This window comes from Podarcis raffonei, chromosome 2, assembly GCF_027172205.1.
Source record: "Podarcis raffonei isolate rPodRaf1 chromosome 2, rPodRaf1.pri, whole genome shotgun sequence".
In the NCBI taxonomy this organism is placed as follows: domain Eukaryota; kingdom Metazoa; phylum Chordata; class Lepidosauria; order Squamata; family Lacertidae; genus Podarcis; species Podarcis raffonei.
Genome location: NC_070603.1, coordinates 79,653,767 through 79,678,838, shown reverse-complemented (window position 1 = coordinate 79,678,838; position 25,072 = coordinate 79,653,767). Strand labels below are relative to the sequence as shown.

The following is a 25,072-nucleotide window of genomic DNA, read 5'->3' as shown; positions in this document are numbered from 1 at the left end:
GGCCTTTTTCTAGTTTGGACTGTACTACACTGTTCATAAAAAGATGGTGAATTCTAAAACTGCATCATCTGATTTTTAAAAAAATATGAAACAGTAAGATAGGAGAATGCAATTGTGGTTCTATTTTAAATACAATAATCTCATTATAAATTGAAGATTTCTCATGAGACAGAGAGCGTAAATGTGAGTCCCGTACTCGTGGCTTGCACACTGCCAATCCTCCTCCTCCTTCTCCTCAGAAAAACCTTTTCCTTTTGCAAAATATAGCCCCTTAGAGCCCTTGGGTTCATCTGATGCAGCATTTGATGCTGGTTACATCACAGGTTCCCTTATCTGTGGTATTCCTCTTTGAGAGTGAATGAGTCTGTGAAAGCTGTGAATGTGAATTTTGATTCCTGGAGGAGAGACGTGTTCTACCTTAGAAGAAGAAAAGAAACAAAGAGTCTTCTCAAAAAATCAAGGATGGCTTGCAGAAGGTGTAATTTGTAAGTATTCTCCTCTTTGTTATCCATTAGCATCCATATTATTGAAGATGGGAATAAGAATAGCAATTCATTCATAGTACAGCAGCTTTCTCTTCACGAACCATTTTATGGGTGTTACCTTCCAGCACCACATTGATGTGCATGTTGAAATTCTGTAGCTGAATGGCTTCAGGGCTGCAAATGTTGAAATAATTCAGCATCATAGGAAATAAAGAGAGACCTGTTAGTGATTTGGTCAAACCTGGCTATTTTAAACATGGGATTTTTCAGCAAAAGAGTGATTGAAAGAGATTGTGTTTAGGAGTATTTCTCAATGATAAATACCTTCCATTTTGTATAAATGCTTTTGTTCATTGCTTATTTAGAAAATGGTTTTAGATATATATGTCCTTGATGCTGCTTGTGACACAGCAATATATACTTTCATTCTGCTTGGCACAGTATTAATGTACTAGATAAGCCATTGTTCATAATATTAACACTGCAGGGATTTAGTTTTCAGAGCAATGTGTGTGCTTTTGGGGTTTTTCTTGATGATATAATATTATAGTTTCCACAATCCTGGTGGGAAATTGCAGTCATAAGGAGACTGTATGAGGTGAATATATTGGAAGAACACCATAGACTTTGATTCATGAACCTGCAGTCATAAAGTCAATTATACTAGTGTGCCTATCACTTTAAGCAGATTTAGACAAAAAATAGATGAACGCCTGATAGTATATTTCACTGTATTATGCTAATTCCACCATTTTGTCTGAAGCACAGAATTCAAAAGGTTCAATATTTCAAATATGTCTTGATTTTATTGCAATCGTATTGTGCATTGTTAATGTCAATAGAAGTACCAGAATGTGGTTAGTGTTCAAATCTATTACTGTAATGCGTAAGTTTGCATTTTTTGACCCGCCAGTTCCCAGTAAGCTTATCCCCACAAGTAGACTTCCTGAAAACCAGCCACGTACGAGAGAGGTGCTATGCAGCACAGACCTTGCCATAATTCACCTTAATTGAAGTCTGATTTGTACAACTCAGCTGAAGTTAAATTTAAACCCAGTATTCCATTTTAAGAAGCAAAACTTCTATATTCACAGGTAACTATTGCTTGGATGAAAGGTTTCAGTGGGAATAAACTGGCTTTAATCCAAAAGGTTGACTTTGCTTGCATTTGGATCGAGATTTCAAACCACAGCCCATTGCCATTAACTTTAATAAAGTAGTTCTGGAGGAATTATTGTGGGAGGAAACCCTTGGAACAACTTATTCCAGAGTATTGGTTATTGAGATGGGTACATTTGAGGATTGCAGCTTTGGGGTGAAAGTAAGAAGTATCTCTTTGACTATCTGGATGATTGCTGATATTTTATGCCAGTTTTCCGTGCCTGGATTCAGACAGTAACTTAATCTACATTCTGTACTCTAAATGGTGAACAACCCAATGTCTTAGTGCTATTTTGTCCGATGGAAAAAAATCTACTATACTAGACTTCACTTGCATTAGTTAGCAGAGGTTCTGATTTTTGGGTTGGGGTTAGCAAACATTAAATCGACTTTGTATAATCCGTGCAGGAAAACATAATATGTTGTCCAGTATAGAACTATAATGATAATATATTACGTTCATATAACAACATTAATTGTTTTCTCGAGCAATATGTGATCACGAATGCCACCGTTATACAGACCTGTAAGGTGGCGAGGATGATCCGTGACTTCTGCTCACTGTTTAGTTCCTTAGCACATTACTTGCCTGTCCTGATGAGGAAGGGTTTCCTTGTGGATCTAATTATTTGAGTTATTTAGAGATGACTTCCTTACAATGCCAGTGCTTTATTTTAAAAATCAAATAGCAATGTCTCCTTTCCATGTGTAACAGAGCCAGGACCATGTGAGAACATGTATTGTAGAATGTAAGGCTTTGTCTCCTTTCATTTCAAGTTTTATATTGTAGTTTGATTGAAAAAAAAGTATTTGTTTTCTTTAAGGGTATATATAAAGGTAAAGTCATATCTGGCAAGAAGTATAGATCAAACGAAGGCTTCACAGATTGTATCTTGATGTTTCAAATAATGCCTTTAAATATTTTCATGATGTCTGGATATTTGAGAGCTTTTCTTTAAAACACACACAGACACACTGACACCATGAACAGATACTTTGAGCTGTTAAGAGTGTTCAAAATCTTGTCTTCAGCCCTTTACCAGAAACATAGATGGGTTCTATTATTTTAGCAGAAGAGATTTTCCATGGATGAAACACATATTGGGTAACAAACTTTGCTTTACCATAAATGATTTCCTTTCACCATCTCAATATTTTTATTTTTCTATTTAGCTACTGCCATGTTGTTTCCACATAGTATTGTTTTTAAAATGAGCTTTCCGATGTATCTGTCTTAAGTATTTGATGGGTGATATCTGATATCTGATGTTAGTCATACTCAAACTCATTGAAATCTATGGACCTGAAGTCCGTTTGTTTCAATCAGTCTACTCTGAGTCCGACTTAGTTAGATATCACCCAATTGAATTGCTGTATAGTAAAAAAAATCATGAGAAAATTGTCAGTTATCAGGAATGTATTGTGTGCTGTTCTTTTAAAATTTCTCTGCTACTTCAGTTTCTTCTGTTAATAATTTATTAATAATTCACCATTAGGAATGTTAACTAAGTTGATTATATTCTACAACATGCATATTATGCTGGCATCTCGTGCTGAGTACTGATGAAAATAAATTGGTTACTTAGGGGTAACAGAAAGGAACAGTATGTTTTATGTAGCTAACATTGCATTGTTAAAATAGCCATGAAGTGTTGTAGAGGTTTAGAAACAGCATTAGAAGAGAAATATAATAGGTAAGGTGATATCTGTTGTTGAACCAATTTGTGATTGACTGATTTTCTGATATAAACACACCACCTTATTTTGTTTGAAACCAAGGAATGCATATCATTTTGGAAATTTTACTTGGCTGTTGGTGAAGGTTTGGAAAGAGTTATGACCTATTTAAAACTCATAGCTAAAAATAACCTCTGAAAATATGACTCATAAAGATATGAGACCAAAGCGGAAATCTCTAGAAAGGCTAGTTGTTTTATGCCTGTTGGTGACCGCATAAACAAACAAATCTCCTTTTTCATAGCATGTTTTATTTGGGTGGAGTATATTCTTTTAAAAATGGGCTTATCTCCATTCTGAAAAAGGCAATACAGCACCTCACATTTGGAAAACCCTAGATTCTTTTAAGATTCATGATGGAATTTAGAAGTTGCATTAAGAAGCTCTGGAAGCTCTGCTTTGTAGGCTAGCAATAAATATCTGCAAAGAACCTCATATACTTCAGCAAAGAAATGGATTAGCTTGGGCTTTTTTCTTTACCATGCTAATAAGCAAGTCTGTGACAGAATCTAATAGGAGTCTTCTCATAAGGGAAGCCAAGTGAGTTTTGCCAATTAGCCACATTTCATTTTCTTTCATGTCTGGTGGGTATCTTTTGCTTTTACTTAAGCACTTCATGCTATAGCCGTGAGTCATAATGTATGCCAATTCTATTGAATAAGAATTGTCAAGGTGTTGTATCACAGGATTCTAATATCCATTATGGTTGTATAGAATTGGGGAGTGATTTCCAAATCAGTCATCAATTTAAAATGAACAGTTCATCTGATTAATTTATGTGGACACATGATTTCATATACCTTTACTACTACTACTACTACTACTATTATATTACACTTACATTGTGCCTTTCTTGCAAGGAGCTCCAGGTAGCATACCATGGTTTTCTCTCCCCCCCCCCCCCCATTTTATCCTCACAACCCTTTGAAGGAGGGCTAGGCTTAGAGAAAGTGACTGGCCCAAGGTCACCCATCGAGCTCATTGGCTGAGTGGGGATTTTAACCAAGAATTCAACAGTCTGACCACTATGCCACACAGGACATACAGGTTTATAGCAAAAGCTTAGGGCGTACTTCAGTTTCTTATCTACGGGCAAATGCAGCAAAGTCACACCATAATCCCAACATCAACACAGCCCATGAAGGACAATCCCTCCCAGAGGTTTTTTCATTCTTTTCACGCAGACCTGTGTACAGGCAATGCACATTGGCTGTACCCTCCAATGTCCCTATGTTGCTTTGAAACAGAATTTACGTGCATAGGCTCTGCATACACAAAGCCATATTAACAGACAGAGATTGCAGTGGGGCCAGCAAGCATAATCCTACTCTCCCTTCCATGCACTGACAGCATGTCTAATTGTTGAGAGAGAAGAAAGCTTGTGTCTAGGTCAAATCTATATAGTTCCCTGAGTTTCAGACTGGGAAGGAATGCGTAGAATGAGTTGCAGTGGCTACCCAAATCCAGAATTCAGTGTCTTGTTTATAAGAGTCAGTGAGCCACTGCACAAAGAATCTATTCAATCCTGCTGACTGCTAAATCCAGAATTCTCAGTTGATATTGAAATGTGCTCTCTCAATATAGTTTCCACATATGCACACTTCCTGTATCTGCTCACCAGAGTGAGCCAGATCCTCCATTTTCAGAAGTAATATTCCTTTGAAGATCAGATGCTAGTGACAGTAGAGAGACATCGTCTCCCTGCTCTGCTTGAAAGCTTCCAAAGACATATGGCAGGCTGCTATCAGAATGCTGTACTAGATATTTTGATTTGATCCCAGAAGATGATTTTTATTTTGTCTTCTGTGCATTCCAAGCACTAGCAGTCTACATGCAAATACATAGGCAGCTTGATGCTGATGGGAGGGGAGGATGCCCATACCCCATCATGCTAAGTTGGGCATGGCATTGGTGTGGCACCTGGGAAATCTGAGTACAATTTATTTTGAAGCTTCTTCACTGGTGCAGATGAGTGCGAGTGTTCCTTATACTGTATCTCTGAATTCACATGCTGGGACTGGATCATGCTAATTGTTTCTAAATTCTCAATTGAAATGTAGATCACCAAATATCTAGACATAGTAATAATAATTACTATGATTGTGATGTGTGTTCTTTTGGGGGGGTGGTTGGCTGCATTTAGAGGCAATCTTCTTTTCAACCGATGATCTTCATTAAGTTTATCTATGAAATGAACTTTCAGTAGCACTGCTCCTTGGGCTGATAATCTCAACTTTTAACACTGTGCATATGAAAATAAAATGAGGAGTTTTCTACAACCACATAGCCGTCTGTTGGTGGGGACCATGCAAACATCAATGCAAATGTAACTAGTTTCAGACCATATGTTTTCAGTTCTAAGTGTACATGTATTTTAACGAGGATTTGTATGATTCAAACTGTATGGGCTGGTTACCATGGTTAAGAGATTGGAAAGAGGACGAAGGTTCAGCTCTTCCTTTCAGATTTTGCCAGCGTTCCTTGAGAATGCCTAAGGTTGGTACAGATGTAAGCTTTAATCATACTTAATGGTCAGCGGAGCCAAAATCCCCAGTAGCTTTCACCATGGTCAAGGTCTGTGCCTAGTTAAGACTTGATCATAGTTATGGCTATTAAAAGCATGGACTGCTTTAAATTCGTTAACTATGATGAAAAAGCCAGGACTTGATCTTGCTACATAAGCTCTCTCAAAATGGTACTGTTGCAGCCTGAAGTCTCACACTGGGGGTGGGGGAGCAATCTCTAGGTCATAGTTCTATCAGAAAAGAAAAATAAGCCAATGTTTTGAAGTTGGGAGTTCCAGTGAATAACCTGTGCAAATAGGATGCAGGATACATGGTGTGTCCCACTGATTCCAGGGAAATTTATATGAGCAAATAGGGGCAGGAATGGATTCTAAAACTTTTAATTTATAGTAAGTGTAAGGAAGCTGCCTTACACTTAGAGAGCCAGTGTGGTGTAGTGGTTAAGAGCGGTAGTCACGTAATCTGGGGAACCGGGTTCGCGTCTCCGCTCCTCCACATGCAGCTGCTGGGTGACCTTGGGCCAGTCACACTTCTTTGAAGTCTCTCAGCCCCACTCACCTCACAGAGTGTTTGTTGTGGGGGAGGAAGGGAAAGGAGATTGTTAGCCGCTTTGAGACTCCTGAAGGGGAGTGAAAGGCGGGATATCAAATCCAAACTCTTCTTCTTCTTCTTATATCGAACCAAACCATCAGTCCATCTATATCAGTGCTGTCTACATTGGCTGTCTACGGCTCTCCTGGGTTTCAGGTAAAGAGTCTTTCCCAGTAGCCTGCATGCAAGCTGATTCTCTACCACTGAACTGCACCCCTTCCCTAGAATATTTATCATCTTTTTTCCCCTCTTTCCTGTTGATGATGTTTTAATAACATAGATGATACCACTCATTTTTATCAGGTTGTTGGAATTTCCACTCCAATGCAGATTTGCAATTTGCTTCTTTAATAGTCGTTTAAAAAATGTCATTCTAGAATTCCACTAAGAGCTTCACAAACCAAGAAAGTCATATGTTGTTTTTAAGTGCGCGATTAAAATGTTTCAGTTGAAGGCAAATACGCTGTGGAAAATCACCAAAAGAAGCTAAATGTATATAGAGAATAAATTTATATTTAATTTGTTCTGCTGCTTCTGCCTTTGTTTTAGCATTAGAGTGGTTTGATCTTATTATGGGTTTCATCTTGGATGATCCAAACAATTTTAATGCTCTACGGTATGTCACACATGGGAAATGTTATCTGATTTAGTTAGTAAATTTTAATATGCACTTGATTTGGCATGTAGTATTGTAGAAATGCTGGCAGATAACAAATGGGTGCCATCAGCTTAATGTTGTTAAATAAGGGCCATTATAACTAGTGCTTGGGCAAACTTTCACAGTGGGTTTTTTCTAGTCCTTTGAGGGGATGGGGTGGGGGTAAAGCGAACATGGTTCCGAAAAGGTCAGGTAGTGGGAGATAAAATTTATAGAACAAAATTGATAGCCCAAAAGGAGGTGACATTACATGCTTACATGGTCATACCAGGAAATCCATTTGCAGGTGTGGGAATATCTCCCTAAACCTTTCAGGGGAAAGAGAGACAGGCTGGACCACTTGGTAAGTGTTACCCCAACATGTAGCCTGTGATTTAAAAAAAATAGTGAAGTTTTTTTCACTAAGCAGGTAGGAAAGGAGCACTAGTTTCACAGGAAGCAAAGATTTTTCTGTCTTGGGTTCAGTAATTACAGCTGAAGGTTGTTGCTGGTTGTTTTCTTTAAACTACACACAGAGGCATTTTAGTGTAATTGTAAAAGTACAATTCACCCTAAACTTAAGCTGCATTTTTCAAAAAGTTGCGCCGTCTTTCAGTCTCAATTTTTCACCTATTGAGCAGCCATAATCTCCCATTCTCACGGCAATTCAAACTGTAGTGTTTGTTTACAGGAACTGCTTGGTTTTCTTACACGTTTCCATACCCTTTAACATTTCATAGATGAAAATAGTAACACTTCTGTCCGTGAGACTCCAGCAGCCAACAAGCAGAAAGTGGGAATTATAAGTACATGTAAGCAGATAGCTACGGATGACAAATGTGATGAGGCAAACCACAAATTGCAAGGCAAATGAAATGATTGTAATACACATATGTGTACTATATAACTCTTTTGCAACTGAGCCATAGCCAGAAGTGACTAGTGATTCAAGATCTGTGAATCCATGACAGATGATAATCAATAACACCTTTCTCATTACCAATGAGCAATTATAGCATCAATCTTTTCCACAGCTTTCCAAGTGATGGCCTGTATGTACATTGAAGCATTACCACCTCTCTCTTCAGAAGTTAAAAATTGGCATTCCCTTTAGATAACATGTGTCTGCTGTCCTTCTCCCAAACAATCCACACCTAGTTTTCTCTTTCCACTTTCTTTTCAGCATCTTCCTGTAAATCAATCAATCAATCAATCAATCATCTTTCTTGTGATAACCAAGATTCCCCCATGTAACTATTAATGGGTTGTCCTTCCATTGGCCAACTGCAGTCTCCTCTTTCTCTACACCCTTAGAATTGGGGACCAGGCTATATTGAATTCCGGAATAGCATGACAACTTACACATTGCTAAAAGAGGGAGTGAATGCACCACCAGAAAAGAGAGCACAAATACACTTTAAATGTGCATGTGTTAGTTTATATGTGTAGATTTTTTTTTTAATAATAAATTTATATCTCACCAGGAGACTACTGTACCTTCTCGGTTTGCTGTCCAGGTGTTAACTGTTGCAGGACAATTTCACAGGCCCTTTTCTCTCTTCATAGAATCATAGAATTGTAATGTTGGAAAGACCCTGAGACTCAATCCCCAGCAATGCAGGAACCGGCTTATAGTTGTACTGCACGGCCATTTAAATAGATGGCACTTTCAAAGAGACGGTTATCCTATGTAAAGTAGGTCTCATGACACACCCTACTCCAGAAACCCAATTTACAAAAATATAGATTACCACAACCACCCCTGTTTTTAAAGCAACAAGTACAGTGACATTCATTCATGTTTCATTTTTACTTACGTGATTTGCCAGTAAATCATGGGAGTGGTTGCCCGGCTGATCCTTTCCTTTCCCAAATGGCTTCTGACTGCGCATCATATTCCCATCCTTGAAAATCGGAGATGCACTTCCAACAGCCTTTCCTTTTATGTTAACAGCCACCCAATCAGTCACTCTCATTCTCTGTTCTCTACCTCTTCCTTGTTCTTCACCTGACCCTCCCACCCACCAAAGCTCTCAAAGAGGTGCACAATAAGATAAAATGAGGGGAAATGCAATAAATAATTACTCTAAAATGAATTTTGCTACAATTACTGCATGCAACCAGTAGTAATCACTAGATCACACTGCAGGGGAAAGCCTTCTTACACAAAAATGTATTTAGTAGCGAAAGTATCTTTGCTTACTTGAGAAAGAGAGGGAGGTGAGAGACAAAGGAACTGAATGTGGTTTCCTCTTTGGAACATGGCTCTGAGTTCCAAACTGCACATTAAACTGGAGGTTGGTGTGTGGAGCTGATAGATTCCCTCTCCTGTTTACACAAAGAAAACTATCTTCCATTGCTTGCTGCTGTCTCAATTCAGATTGCCCCACCCCCAATTTAAGCCTGCATTTTTTATTTCTATGCCGATTAGCCAGATGGTGCATTTGTATTGGGACAGAGATGCAGCCAGAAAGGATTTGACAACTGATGAACATGGTTGCAGAAGATGCTATTCATTTGCTAATGTTTTATTAAACAAATACTAGCTTTCAGAATTTTGTCTGTTAGATAAGAGGAATACATCGTTTGTTTACAGTAGGAAATACAGTCTACAGATAGAAACTGGTCCACAAATTATACTTTGAATTTATAGTGACTGGGAAATAACAAGGGACCATTGTGCGAAGTGATTGTATGGGGAAATATGGCTTTAGATTTTTTTAATTGCAGACTTATTTCTAAGGTGAAATTCTGCTTATAATAAAAAGGTACTAATGATGACATGGTGGCACTGGTAAGTCATGTTATAAGCATACAGTTCTTCGGGTGATAGCCAAAGCCCCAGATCCCAAAATACTATATTCAGCTTTTTGAGCAAGGACTGATTTATTACTGTTTATGGTACTTAGAAATTAGAGGCATTTAATGGCTGTTCAAGAAAAAAACAACAACTTGGGAATTAAAGGATGCTTGAAAGAAATTAAGACTAAAATGGAAAACAAAACAAAACTTTGCAGCATATCTTCAGTAGGAAGACTTAAAAAAATTTAAATTACCGTATTTTTCGCCCTATAGGATGCACCTTTTCTCCTCCAAAAATGAAGGGGAAATGTGTGTGCGTCCTATGGGGCGAATCCAGGCTTCAGTGAAAGCCTTGGGAGCCCGGCAGGAGTTCCCACGGAAGGCGCCCATTCCGTCTCCGGCAGGGATGCAGCGCGCGGGGAGCCTCCACCTGGGCGGGAGACGAGGCGATGCCGGGGCGTCTGGCCGAGCTCCGCAGCGCCTGCAGCCGCACTTGCTGCTGCTTCTGGAAAGGCGAGCTGCTCCTGACGCGCGGAGAACCAGGGACATGCAGCCCATATCCCTCCGGCCCCAGCCAGGTGAGCTGGTGGGCAGGTTGGGCGGCCAAGCGGGGTTGGGGTTGGGGGAGCAGGCGGGCACGCAGCGCGGGACCACAGAGCCACCCAACGGGAGAGCCGAGCGCAGCCCCTGCAGGAGGACAGCGGGGCGCCGCCCATGGAGAGCCCCGCCGCGCTGGAGGACGCACTCCTCGGCTGCCCACCCACCTCGGGGCTGCCTGACGTTGTGCGTCCGGCTGCCCCTCTTTCCTTGGAAGTGGTGCAGGCTGCGAGGGAAGGGGGGATCCCAGATCTCTGCCCGGTACAGCAGCCTGAGTCCCGGACGCAGCTGAGCTGGGGTGGGCGGCGGGAGGCACCGGGGAGAGAAGCCGGAGAGGTTCGAGAGGGATCTCCCAACTTATTTTCGGAGCGCTGCGGAGGGAGGGGGACTTGAGCGCTTAAGGCGGCAAAGAGCCGCTTGCAAAACAACCGCTGATCTTTCGGCACTTTGCATTAGCAGAGGGGGTGGCGAGGAGAAGCATCTGCCCAAGGAGCAGCGGGAGGGGAGGCATTGCTTGTTCTTGTTTCGTTAGCCTTCCGGATTTGCCGGCTTCTGGTGGCGCTTTGGGGCTGATCACTGCGCGCCTGCTTATCACTTGTGGACTTGTTGCTTGGAGACGCCAAGCTCCAGCTGTGCTAACTTTCTCCGCTGAAGTGCAGTGCGCCTGAGTCAGCTTCGGAGCAGACGAAGAGTTCTGCTTGCCGCCTGTGACTCGCCCGGATGGCTCATTCACGGGCAAGTCACTGCAAAAAAACCGGGGATATGCCTTCTTAGCCCCGCCGGAGTACTTTTTAAAAGGCAGTGAGCCTTAAGGCTAGAGAGGTAAAGGAAGCAACACTCCCAAGTGAACGACTGCAGATTTCTTTGCCTTTGCAAATGCATCATTTGTCAGACTTCTGAAATGTCAGTTTATGCATCATTGCTTTGGCTATGGTGCGGACCCCTCCCAAAGTTTTTATAAATAACACAAAACAATTTAAAGTGCTTGGTTGTCAGGGTGCTGCCTCATTTTCAGGGACTGTCTCTTAATTCTGGACATCACTGCCCCATAAGGAGCACGATCCCATATTCACAACTGATAGGCACTGTAGAGACTTCTTAGGATGGAAACCTTATCAGTGCTGGTTGTGTATAAACTTTCTGAGCAGTCAATTATTTGTAGCAAAACTGTGCTTTGTGGTTGCTTTTTTTAAAAGGGGGTTAAACTTAAGACTCTGTAAAAGGAAGGTTTTACCTGTGGGTTCTGAGATCTTTTTTCTGAAATTTTTTTTCCTTTATTTCCCCCCCAAAAAACTAGGTGCGCCCTATGGGCCGGTGCGTCCTATAGGGCGAAAAATACGGTATTTGCAAAACAGCCCATCAAACTCTTTTGGGTGTTATTGCTGCCCAAAAGATGTTTCAAGATTTTCAAACACCTCCCACTGTTTTTGGTTAAGTATAACAATCAGTCTTCTTAGCTTTGAACATTTTGGATAAACAATATGATTCATGTTTAATCAGATATATTTCTCCTTGCTATCATAGATAATATTTCTTATTTAACAAAATATGTATACCGTTTAACTATAAATAAAAGCTCTTAGCAGTTTACAAATAATATAAAATACATGGTAACATTGTCAATAAACTTGTTAAGACAAGTTTATAAAAAGCAAAATGAGCAAAATAAAAACTTTACATGTGGATCATGTCGGGAACAAAAATGAGATAATACAACATTCCTAAACCATCTCAGTAAAACATTTCAACTGTAATGCCAAACCATGGTTTGGCCATGCTTGGGCTAAGTTGCTGCCCTGTCCCTTTTTCCCTTGTGCATTGTTCCAGTTTCCTTCTAGGCTTCTTGATTTCGACAAGCTATTTGGCCTGCCATTATATCTGAATCAGCCAACTACTGCTTCTCCCCCAAATCACAGTTAGAAACCATAGTTTTAAGTGGATTTTCATTTTTCGTTGGAGGGAGAAACACAAACCATAGTTTGCCAATTCAGCCGCAATGGCAAACTGTACGCCTTGTTCCAAACCTGCAAGTCAGATAGGGAAGCAGAATGCATAAGGGGATGTGGATAGGGCAGAGCCGAAGCCCACAAGTGGGCAAACTATGGTTTGGTATTACATTTGAACTCACTGTAGTAGGAAAAACCTGACTGTAAGTCATCACACATTACAACCCAAGAGGAAAGTGTGACCATCTGTTTTCAACTTTATAGTAGAATATAGTAAGTAGACTATTCTCACTTGCTAATGATGCTTCTGATCTAAGTCTTAGCAGCAAGAGTCAGAGCAACCTGACCTTCATTTTTAAAAGATTAGTGCTTGACTCCCTCCTCTTTCTGGAGACAGACAGCATGACATATTTCTGCTTAACTCGTCTTTTTGATCTTTTAAGAGGATGACCTCATAGGACTCTGACTTTAATCACCTGAAACTAAAAATACACTGTGCTTATTGAAGCTCCCGGGAAACTGCCATGAGCAAAAGAAGCGAAGAGAGCCAAGTGGAGTACTTTTAATACACATTATTATAATCTTTTCATGAATAGTCTCAAGTTTTATTTTGCAGAATGGATTGCAGCTAGTGAATACCAGTTATATCAGATCATTGGTATGGGTTTTCATCTTCACCATCTTATCCAGATTGCTTTATTCAGGAAATTTGATTTTGCGGTTTCATCACACAATATTTTCTGTACTAAACCAAACTTGAAATGTTCATAGCACATGTCAGCCATGAAGCATACTACTACTATGTATATCACATATTGTTTTATTTGTTGTATCGTTTTGTGTCATCTTATGCATTGGCATTATTTTTCCAATATTTTGTTTGACTGGTTTAATTGCAGGTGCATACTGAGAAATAATTCTTAAGATGTAAAATTTATATATTTTTTCATGCTAAAAAGGGCTTACTGAACATACATTGGTGCTTGGTTCCATGGAATCAAAAGGAAAATAGGATTTTGCATCATTACATAAATAGTTCATTATCTTAAGAAATTACACCACAAGCTTATTAAAATATTATATTTATTTGAGTATCTGATTATTTTCCTAGTGCCTGAAAGCATAACAGAATTTGGAGTAGTTTAAAATAACAGCTAGACTGGTGCAGAGTGATCCGCATATCTTGCTTCATATTTCTGCAGAAATCCTAACCAACCCTTAACTTATATCTTTGCTATTACTGTACAGAATATAGCAAAGACATCCATTTAAAAAACTTGTTATACATTTAGGGGGTCCTCCCCACCCCAACAACATTTTAACTCTTCATTGCAATCACCCATCATACTCATTTCTGATGTATGCATACATTTGTATGGGGATTATTCCCCTTTATTTTCCAGTAATTGGAGTTTGAGAGTTTTAATATATTTATTTTATTTTTTTAGAAAGTGGGGAAAAAACCTCATTGAAACATTTCAGATATAACCATTAGCACCTACCTTTCCATTATTAAGCCCCTTAATAGACACTCAGTGTGTTGACTTTGTTTTTCCTTGTGTCGTAGGTCTATAAATACTCTGCACCAGTTTTGCTGTCCAGCTCCATTGTACCATACCCAGCTCACTGTCCCTGCCACACACTCAGAGTACAGGTAAGAGTAGTTATGGTCCACCCACTTTTTCCTTTCATAGACAGGCCTGACCATTTATTATATTTATTTTTGGTACCTCTATATGATAATATTACTTTTTTTACTTTAAAAATCACATTTTAAAACATTTAAGCACACACTCTTTTATAGTACAGGTCTATGTAGAATTTCCACAGAGAATCAGTATAGCGTTTCCAGTTCCCCCCAGTTTATATGTTCACTAAATAAACAAATGCCATGACATTTAAACAATTAGCGTCCGCATACATCAGTGAGGGCGCTTTCAAGCAAACACATAGAAAGCCCTCAAGACCTTGAGACCATGCTCTGCTGCTCCCTTCCACTCCTCCTTTGCCTGCCCAAGATAAATAAACCTCAGGCAAAACAGTGCCCATAAGCAGGTCTGTGTTTGCTGTGATTTTGCTCATGAGCATGCAAGGAGGGTGCGCCACCTATTTGAGAAGCTCTTTCCAGTGCTCATGCTCAACTCATAGCATACACATCTATGAAGTCCTGAGGTCTTACTTCCTGAGACAAAGGGCCGATTCCAAAATATTATCGGTAATCACTTTTTTCCAGGAAAGAAGATTCAAAGCGACTTGCGAAAGAAGTGTGAGTCAAAGCTCACTCATTAACACCGTTCTGTGAACTATAGTCTCTAAAGCAGGAATATAGTTTCACTTGGGATCACATTCTTGGGGGGGGGATGCTCCCCTGCACAGACCACCTCTCTTCCTCAGCCCACCCCATTTAGCCTCAATCAGCTTTGATGCCACTGTGGAATCTCCCTTACCTTGTCTTTGGCCTAGTGCTGCTCTCATTGCAGCAATAGGAGAAGAGGTGCTACCAGGCATGTTAGAACATAGGAAGTTGCCTTATACAGAGCCAGACCATCCATTTAGTTCAGTTCTATCTACACTAACTGGCAGTGGCTCTCCGGGATTTCATGCAGTATTTCACACAGGAAGCAACGGATTGAACCTGGAAAGCAGATGCTCTCTCAGTGAGCTATGGCACTTCCCCATAGAGTTTGGATGCCAAACTATAGATTGTGGCTCCTACAGTGTTCTAGCCATAGTGTTCTGTTGTTGGATCTCAGATAACACATGTACAAGACCTGTGTGCCTTGTGGCAACAATGGTACTTGATCAGAGACAAGGTATGAGAAATGCTGGAGGCCATGGACTGAGGCAACAGGCCTCATGCGGTCCACAGGCTGCAGGTTGTTCTGTCCCAAAGGCAGGAGCAACAAGTTCTCCTTTGCAAAGCAAGTCCTAATGGCTGGGCTGCAAGCGGTTTCCCATAACAGTGCTTTGCAATGCAGAGCTGTATGAGCTCTAGCTATTAGGGCTTGCTTTGTCAATTGATACACAGAATGGAATCCAGAGGAAAGTGGGTAACTACATTGTGCCAAATGATCACACTAGCATGCACTCAACTGGCATTCTGGTGGGAAGAACAAGGCAGCATAAAGAGCTCTGCATTTCCCTGTTCACCCAAACCAATGGCTTCAAGTTACAAGCAAGGAGATTCCGACTAAACATCAGGAAGAACTTTCTGACGGTAAGAGCTGTTTGACAGTGGAACGGACTCACACGAAAGGTGGTGGCCTCTCCTTCATTGGAGGTTTTTAAGCAGAGGTAGGATGGCCATCTGTCACAGATGCTTTAGTTGAGATTCCTGCAGAGCAGGTTGTTGGACTAGATGGTCCTCAGGGTTTCTTCCAACTCTACAAGCCAACTTGACAATGCAAATAAATGGGGGGGGGGATAGGAGGAGGAAAGACCCTTTGCTGCTACAGCATGTTGGTTCTTTTTAAATTAAAAAAGAGCAGGAGAAATGGTCTTTTCTTTACCCTTTTCTGAAACAATTCATGCTTTGCTCTGCACCATGAAACCCACCAAAATGCCTCCCACAGTTTGAACCTGCAAAGTAGGGTGGGGAATGTTTGACTCCGCTCTGGATTAGACTAGGTTAGAACATTCAGCAGTGTGTTTGGTCCTGCTTCAGTCTTTAAGTAGGTGTGCAAGGTTTGTTTGAGGGCAGGCAGGTTTCCACTTAAAGCTATGTGCTCCAAATCCCTCCCTTCCTCTGCAGAAGCCCCATATATACTGATCTTTTCGAACCCCTAGATGTTCCCCTGTTCCTGATGCAAAGTAGGCACACAAAAGCTAGAGCCCACCAGCCTTTGGTTGAGCAGTAAATTAACGTCTTTTTATTTTCCTTTCTAAATCCATTACATATAAAAACCATATTAGTTGGTGGCTTTCATCACACAGGCACCTGGATAAGTGTTTGGAGATGCTTGTATCCTACATAGATTTTGCAGTTCCTCATGACCGACTTTATATGGGATATTTACACAGTACAAGATAAAATATTTAGGGCTGTTAAAAATGGACACCTAATTTTTCATTATTTCATCAGTAAAAGTGAGTTAAATTATTTATAATTTGCCAGCTCATGGATAACATTTGTGTAAAATATTGTAAATATGGGGCTGAAAAAGGGTTGTGCTCACCTTGTGCTAGTAAAAAAAGATAATCAGCAGTGAAACCTAAGTCTGTAAATGGATATGCATAAGTTTGTTGCTTTCATAATTGTATGTTTCCCACATAGTTCATGTATTGCATATTTCTTTTCCATCATTTAAGCATTTTTCCTTTGTTTTGCCTTATGTTTGGTTTTCTTCCATCATAAATATAAGCATTTTGGAATCAGTGAATGTGCTATCCACTTGTATGTGCTCCCAGTATTGTTAATACAGCTTGCCCAAGCCAATGACACATGAAATAGGTTTTCCCCATTTGTTTTCAAGTATATCTTAATCTTTGCTATAGAATGCGTGTGCAGGTCTTGTGACCTTCCAAGTCAATGGCATCCTTCCAGTTCTATAAGGCAGTCTGCTACTACTAGGAGCTAAATAAATGTCCTAGTTCTGCTGTTTGCCTGGGGAAAAAAAAAAAGGTTGTAAACACTGGTGGTCTGCTTTCACCTTAATGGGTCACAAGATGCAGGATTGCTGTAGCCAAATAGTGGTATTGCAGTAGCTGAGGAAACTTGTTTAGCTGGAACAATTTAAAAACACCCTTAAATGACCTTTTTCAGTGCTCTGCTGAGCTGGGCTTCAGTGCATACAATACAGTTCAGAATCACTTTAGGATTGCAGCATTGCAGTTCCACAATCCTTTAAAAGTTAATTTCATAATGAAATTAAATAATTCGTTAATGAACTTATTAACACATATAATAAATATGTAACAAATAATGGTGACAAAAAGCCTTTTGTCTATAGGTAGTTTAACAAAGATCTTTAGGGTGTGTGAACAATGCCAGCATTGTTTTCACTACAACAAATCCTGAAAAAAATGCAGTCACTTTTTATTATTCCATTCCATTCTCCTATAAATTATATTGGGTTGAGTTAGATTGAGTTCATCCATGCTCAATTGGTGCTCATTTTGATCCTTAAAAGTACTCCTTTAATTTTTTTAAGGAACATCCCAAAGTACTCTTTCAAAGTATAAAATCCTTTCTTCCTAAACCTCTATGACTACACAGCCAAAATGGTAGTTTCTGTATTGGAAATTCAGTCCTTTATTCTCCATCATAATTTGTACAGTCCTCAAGCTTGACTTTATGTTTTTCTTTCTTCAAATAGTTAACATAACGTGCTTTTAGATTTGATAGCTTCTCATAATATAGGAGTGGACAGACTTCTGGGCCACTTGCAAGTGGATGGGGCAGCAGGTGATGTGCCTCTCATTTTGTACAGTCCCACCACACAAGTCATAAGCTGCTGCATGTGCATCTCTCTACGCAGGCAAGCAGGAGGCATTATTCCATTTCAAGAACTCATACCAGCCGGGGGGAATAACAGGAGGGTGTGGAGTAGGGCCATTGAGGGGGGTGTCCTGTGGAGAGTTCCAAGGGTCAGATAGAGAGGCCTGGAAAACTGCATTGACACACACACTGTGGCCTGAGGTTCTCCACCCCTGTCATCTGCAACTCTTCAGTACCAGCAGCAATATCTCAAGACAATTTGTGTGACACTGTTACACACACCTCTTTTCCAGTTAAGCGTCTGTTTGGCAACTTACCAAAAGCCATCCCTAGTCTTGAAATTAGTAGTCACATGCCTTCATTTATAGTTTATTTTTAGATTGATGCCTTTGGGTTATTTTCCAAATAAATCTTGAAATCTAATACAAAGCATCAATTCATGGCTTTTGTTTTATTTTTGTAGTCCCTAATCGGTACAAATAAATGTAAGGCGTTGTGTTATTCCTACTGGGATATATGCACATAGAAAGCCACTAAAACTGTGCCTCCCCTTCTTGAATATACTGATGCTGCAGATAGCTAATTGATGGACATTTCAGTCACTGCTTCACTTTTTCCCTAGCAGGCAGATTATGCATCATTTTTAAATAATTAATAAGGAATGAATGTGTGTTTGTAACAAAAGAAAACCCAAACACTTTTCTTACTTACTTCTACATTGATCAAACTATACTGGGAAAGAAGGGCCTGGTCAAAGGCAAGTAGCCAACATAATGCCCTCCAGATGTTGCTGGCCAGCATGGGCAATAGTCAAGAATGGTGTGTGCATTTTTATTATGCATCATATGTTTTAACATGTGTGTGTGTAATAAGCACGTGATGGAATTTGGGATCCAGCAACATCTGTAGGGCACCATGTTGACTTCCCAGGTCTAGGGCTGCATGATGTGGTCACATTGCTGAAGCTAAGCAAGTGTGAGCCTGGTCCGTGCTTCAATGGAAGACTACCAGGCAGCCCCATGTGCACTAATTTTAAGACCCATGATGGAAAGAAGACAGAATATAGATAAAACAAATAACTTTAGTTGCAAAATCAATGTATTGTTTTTGTAAACTGCTTTGAGGGTTGTTGTTTTTTACAATCAAGTGGTGTATAAATTTTATGAAATAAATAAAATAAATCAGTGCAATTATCTCAATATAATAATGTGCCATGTAGCAACAAGCCATCCTTGTTGTTTATCTCCTCATTCTAAGTGTTATGTTTCTTCTTCCACCATATGTTTGGGATGAGTTCCAAAGGCTGTGCCAGCAGAAGGCTGCTCATGCAAACAACCTTTCATCTCCCCTTGAGAAACATCTCCAGACAGTCAAAGGCCTTCCTAAATAGAGCAGTTTGTGTTGTGGAAGAATGCCTGATCTGAGGCAATTCCCCACTCCCCACTGTAACTTCCTAGGACACAGCCCACACTGTTCAGGGAGGCAGCTGCCCTCTGTAAAGGCTTTGGAGAATGCAGTACACAAAGCAAGAAAGGTTGCATATAATCAAAACATACAAATAGAAGACATTCACTTTTATGCCATTAGACATCTTATAAATAAACTTCCCCAAATCCTTGTTTTGTTTGACATGATATCATATTTAGTATATGTGGATTTATTTCAATTTTGATGCGCATGGAATGATTTGACAGCTTCCATCCTAATCATTCCAAGCATTCCTTGTTTACATTACTGATCCTTCTGAATTCTCATGTCCATTTCTCAACACGTTACCTGAGCATCTTGAAACTGGAGACTTTCTCTCTTCTTTTCCCCCCAGTGATGCCTGTGAAAGCAAAAAGATATTGCAAAGGATGTTATAGTACCAAAGAAATCCCTTCATTTTCTTGCAGTACCTACCTGCATAATGTTTGTTCAACACCTCTATGAGGTAAAATCATTATTCTGACACTCTTTTTCCCTTATTTTGAAATTAATTGCAAATTTTTGTTTTGTTTTCACAAATCATGGTGAGTAGCATTTTAGCAAAGGTCTGTTTTCAAAGCAGCAGCAGCAGCAAAAAAAAAGTTATTTGGTCAACCATATTGCTTATCCTCATGGCAAGCAATGTTGTTCAGCATTTATATTCACCTTTTAAATATTAGTAGGCAGAGTCTGTGTTGGATTACTGGGACCCCTGGGAAAAAATACCTGTGACCATTTTTAGTTTTGCACTCAATCGGATTTGTGCACGACCTGATTATATAACCAAGGGATCTGAAATTACTAGGAGGGAACAAGTGGTATTGATGGGTTATCTGTTGGACCGAAGAACCTATATATGATGGGCAATGATCTAAGCTTGTTCAATGCATTTTTTCAAAATCTATTCTCAAAGCTGCATGGGCATGATTATCCTTTTCCTACTCACCCTACCCTGCATATTTTTATTCTCATTCCTGCTTTCTCACAATAATATGCATTCCCATGGACAGTCAGCTGTTCTTCTACGATATATTTGCAGGATGGAAGATACAATGGTAAGAATGAAACTTTGAAAGGATCATGAATATGAACAACTTCTGATGGAATTGGGTTGACATTTGGGTTGTTTAGGCTTTGACTTGGAGAAGATAGACTAAATCCTAAGTTTACCCCTATATGTTAGAGCAAAAAATGTACAGATTATAATTATTTTATTCTATTATACATATACATTATTTTTATAAGTCTATAATCTGACTAGAATTTGCAGTGAATGGGTAAGCAGGGATACATTGGTTTAGTGTGATGGAATAATGTGCAGGATCCCAGAGAGGAGATCGTAGTGGCCTTTGTCCATTCCCAAGCATTTCGCTGATGTGCTACACTGAACCATGGTTTGACTAGTTCATCCAAACCCAGACTCATTGTTTAGCTCTCTCCAGACAAGCCACATGTTGTAATCTATAGGACAAACTTTGGTTACAGTTTGTAGTTTGTCTAGAGAGAGCTAAACTATAGCTTAACCTAGCGCAGCATCCAAAAACAAAGAAAGGCCAAAGCAGCCACAGTTTCCTCTCCAGAAACTTGCGATTTTGTTCATTTGCACTAAGCCAAATTAGGAAGCTGAATGGATGGCTCTGAGGTACCCAGTGAGACTTTTCACTTGTTTCTCAAACAGCAAACATCCCATTGCAGCAAACCACTTTAGAACTCAATTTTCAGAAAAAGCAGTTGAAGGACGGGCAAGCGGCTTTTCAAAGAAAACAGTCAAAGGCCCACTTAATGATTTGCTGTGTATTATAATAAAATATAAAACTATTGTGAATTGATATTCAGGATAAGGGCTTTTTAATAGTAGCACATGATTATCCAATATTGAATGGCACCCTTTACTGAAGTAGCCATGTTTTAAAGCAAATTTTTATGTCTATGATCCAGAGAGGGGGGGGACTTAAATCTACCCATTTTCAACACATTTGGTATTATATAGCAATACCTGGCAAATACAATGAGTGATTGTGTTTGGCTTTAGATTTTTGTATTTTCTTTCTCTTTCCTATTCCTTTCCGTTATTCTTCTTTAGCTAGCTATTTAATTAAAGGAGATGGCCACTGTTGGTCATACTGATGATGAAGGTACTTCCTTCAGCTTCCTCCCACCATAGGATAAAAGTGTAGCTTTACAGATGGAGGTATTCCACATTGCTTTTGCAATTTGAGTGTTAGACCTGGTTTGTAGCATTATTCATGATGCTGGCAACTCAGGAGACTTTGGAAGCAGAGTTCTTACCTGTGTGTGTGTGTTTAAAGAGAGTACAGCCATATTTGTAAGTAATAATTCTTGATGGAACATAGTCCTGTAGGTGTACTTAGAAAAGTCCTAAATGACATTTCTTTTTTGAACTTATTAAGCAAAAGTCTTTTAAAGCGGGGGCAAAATAAGTAAAGCACGTTTCCAGTGAAAGGTGCAGTTGCGAACACTGACACTGTCTAGGAATCCAAATGAAATGAGGCTGAAATTTCCTTTCTGTATTGTTTACAAAAGGGCTGTATTGTTCTTAAATACTTTGTTCTCCTAACAATGTCCCTTTATGATTCTGTCCCTCTATCTCTTTTTTCCCCTCCTTGGCAGGGAAGATAATGTTCTACACCAGTTCTGTTGTCCACCTTCTGGGTCTAGTAGTCCATCTTCAAGATAACAGAGAAGTTCTGAGTCGCTAAACTGTGCAGTCAGACTTCCACATCTGTACATTCCACTCCCTCTTCTTTCTCTGGCTGGTGTGTATGGAACTGAAACTAACTTGCATGGATACACTAAAGGTTCTGGTTTGCAGCGAATTCAAATATGTTCAGAAGGGTAAATGGCTGCCTAATCATTTCCACCCAGCATTTTCTACTACACGTTTTCACAACCCTCTTTATATGTTCTTATGTTATTTTGAGCGGCCATAGAATGTAAACCAATATGTAAATCTCACATTTTTAAAAACTAAAATAAAAAGTACCATAAACCTGACTTTTGTAGTTTTGTTGCATACAGTCCCAATGACTTTTTTCAGTTTATGTTCTAATGATAATTAGTAAGCCTTTAAATAAATCTCATTTCTCTCTCTCTCTCTCTCTCTCTCTCTCTCTCTCTCTCTCTCTCTCTTTTGGCCTCCCTCCCAGCATTTCACAACATTCTTGTTCTGGGCTTTTGCAATACTGTCCAATCTGCAATTTAGAAATGAGCCTGACTTTTCAATTTTGGGATCTGGGGCTACTATTTATCATACCTTGGTTTTTAAACATCAGATTTTATAAGATTTCAATTGTATCTGTGAGAACCGTATTTCCTCAGTGTTTAAGAGCACTTTCGTGCCTTTGACTGTTAGCTGAATATCTGTTAAGTGTGTTTCTGAGGGAATATGCATTGTGTGTATATGACACTGATGGACCCACACTATTTCAATGGGAAGATCAAACCTGACATCGTTGGGGTAAAATAATTATATTTCTGTGTTGTGTGGAAGCCCACATGGGTACTTGACGAATGTGGAAATTGCTTTGAAGGTCAATGTAAGGTACGATCCACATGGGAGAAAAAATTGTTCAGTGCAGCCAAACTGACTGGTTGCATTTTATTATGCTAAGCATTTTCTAACCTTTTATATTTTTAACTCCTTTCTTTTTATCTAATATAATGCTGTCCTTTATCTTATACTCCCTTTTTGGTATTCCTTGGCATTATTCCAGTAGTATCTTTCATACTAAGGGAGGCAGTTTTAAGAGCAAAAAAGCAAAATGTATATATGTACCAAGTGTTTTGTCTACCCTGTCAATCCACAAATATTAAGTGCAATGTTCATGTGATTCCATCTGTATAATATTCTTTTAATATAAGATGTTGAGCAATAAGACAGGATGCAGCAATATAAGTTCTGATAAGGATAATGCAGTATCATTGTGTAAATGTCTGGATTTTGCTGGAATTATTAGCCTTTTACTTTATTTAGGAAGGAATACCTCACAGAGGGTGAGAATTTATGTTGTTGTGACTTGCTTTTCTTTTTCACAAACAAAAACAATAATTATCCCTGCCCTCAGTGTAGTGATGTATAGCACTGTAATTACTCCTTTTCTCACCCACTGAGATGTCTGGAATCTTTTAATCTAATTATAATTTTGTTTATGCGTGTAAAGGCAAAAATAGAAGGGCCTATTCTATGTAACGAAGTTCAAAGCATTCATTTTGGGTGCCAGTTTGCAAGATTAATAAAAAGGATGCTGATTAGCCTGGCCACGGTTACAATTAAGTTTGAGGTTTTTTCCTCTCTCTCTCTCTCTCTCTCTCTCTCTCTCTCTCTCTCTCTCTTTTTTTGCTTTTTGTGAAGGGCAACACAAGTTTGATCTTCACTACCAGCTGTGGCTGTGGTTGGTTCTGTTCCTTTTTAAGCTTTCCAATTAAGAAGGCAGCCTTTGGACTTGTACGCTCTTGGTGTGTGAAATCCTTTGCATCCGTAAGGTCTTTGAAACAACATTTTTGTGTGTCAGAAAAGCTGACGTTCAGTACTACAGTGGAAGCCGGATATCCCATTTTCCTTTTGAAACATGCTTGTATATCTTGTTCTTCTTCAGCACTGGAGCAGGCAGATTTATCCCCTCATTAACATGTTGAGATGTAAGCAGGCAAAGGAATTACTTTATAAAATAGAATAGAAAAACACTGCTGGGGAGAGGGGGAGCCATCCTGTCCACTGAACTTGTTTAAACTTCCATATCTGGCAGCACAGGCTGTATTTTCTACTGTGCATGAATGGATCTTTCAACAAACGTACTTAACATGCACATTTTTAAAAAAGAAAGTTGGGAGGATGAAAATAATGTTCCTTTTGCCAATCTCAATCATGTGTAGCTCCTGCAAAATAAGTTTATAATAACTTGGAGAGAATGGCTTGAACAAAAAGACTCAATTTGGCACTTTATCACTGGGAAAGCTTAGAAATCTGGCTACATATTTCTAGCGGGATACAGCTCTGCAATGTGGGTCAGCCCCAGGACATGTGAACTTTAGCTTTTGCCAAAATGTTTTATAATCATTTACTTCCTTGAGATACTTACCAATAGCTCAAAATTTCATGACCTATAAAAATGGATGTTTTACTTCCCATTCAACGGAACAGAAAGCAGTTCAAAACCTACAGTTTTACATAAATTGTAATAATAATAATAATAATAATAATAATAATAATAATCAGAATAAGTGCATGTTCCCAGATGGACTTTTGACAAAATAATGAAAGCTGTTTTTCAAATGAAATAAGCATATGCTAGTGAAAATGTCAACGTAACGATGGTTGGTGGTTGTGTTTTTTTTACTGTAGTCTTAAATTGAGTATATTTATTTTGCATTATTTTCTAAGCCCTTGCTGAGGAAATGTAACAAAACATGAAATGGATTGCACAAACATATTTGTTTCAAGTAAATGTAGATTAATTTTGGTCTTGGAGTATACAGCTGTCTTTTCCCCCTTTCGCCTTCCTGACATTGTGAGGTGCTGTGCTGGCAAGGGCATTAATTCCAGTCTTGGCTCTTTTATTCCCTGAACTTGGGCACCATGGCTTATCATTTGCTCAGCTGGGACATGTCTGCACTGGAGTGACCTACTTCCGTTACCGTGCTTTGTGGGCATACACCCTTCTCATCAC

General features: G+C 39.4%; 1 protein-coding gene across 13 annotated transcripts in view; it reads left to right on the top strand.

Moving 5' to 3' along the window:
• The window catches only part of IQSEC1 (IQ motif and Sec7 domain ArfGEF 1), a 316,254-nt gene that overhangs the window by 104,289 nt on the left and 186,893 nt on the right, over positions 1-25,072 (top strand). For 6 of the 13 annotated variants that reach the window (XM_053377718.1, XM_053377716.1, XM_053377733.1 and 3 more), the window contains exon 3: positions 14,049-14,135. The exons of 4 other annotated variants lie outside the window; for them this stretch is intronic. In XM_053377718.1, the coding sequence (XP_053233693.1) occupies positions 14,049-14,135 (87 nt within the window). Of the gene's footprint in view, positions 1-160; positions 486-14,048; positions 14,136-25,072 lie in introns of those variants that run through there. 3 more of the 13 variants (XM_053377730.1, XM_053377725.1, XM_053377723.1) reach the window with 2 other exon arrangements.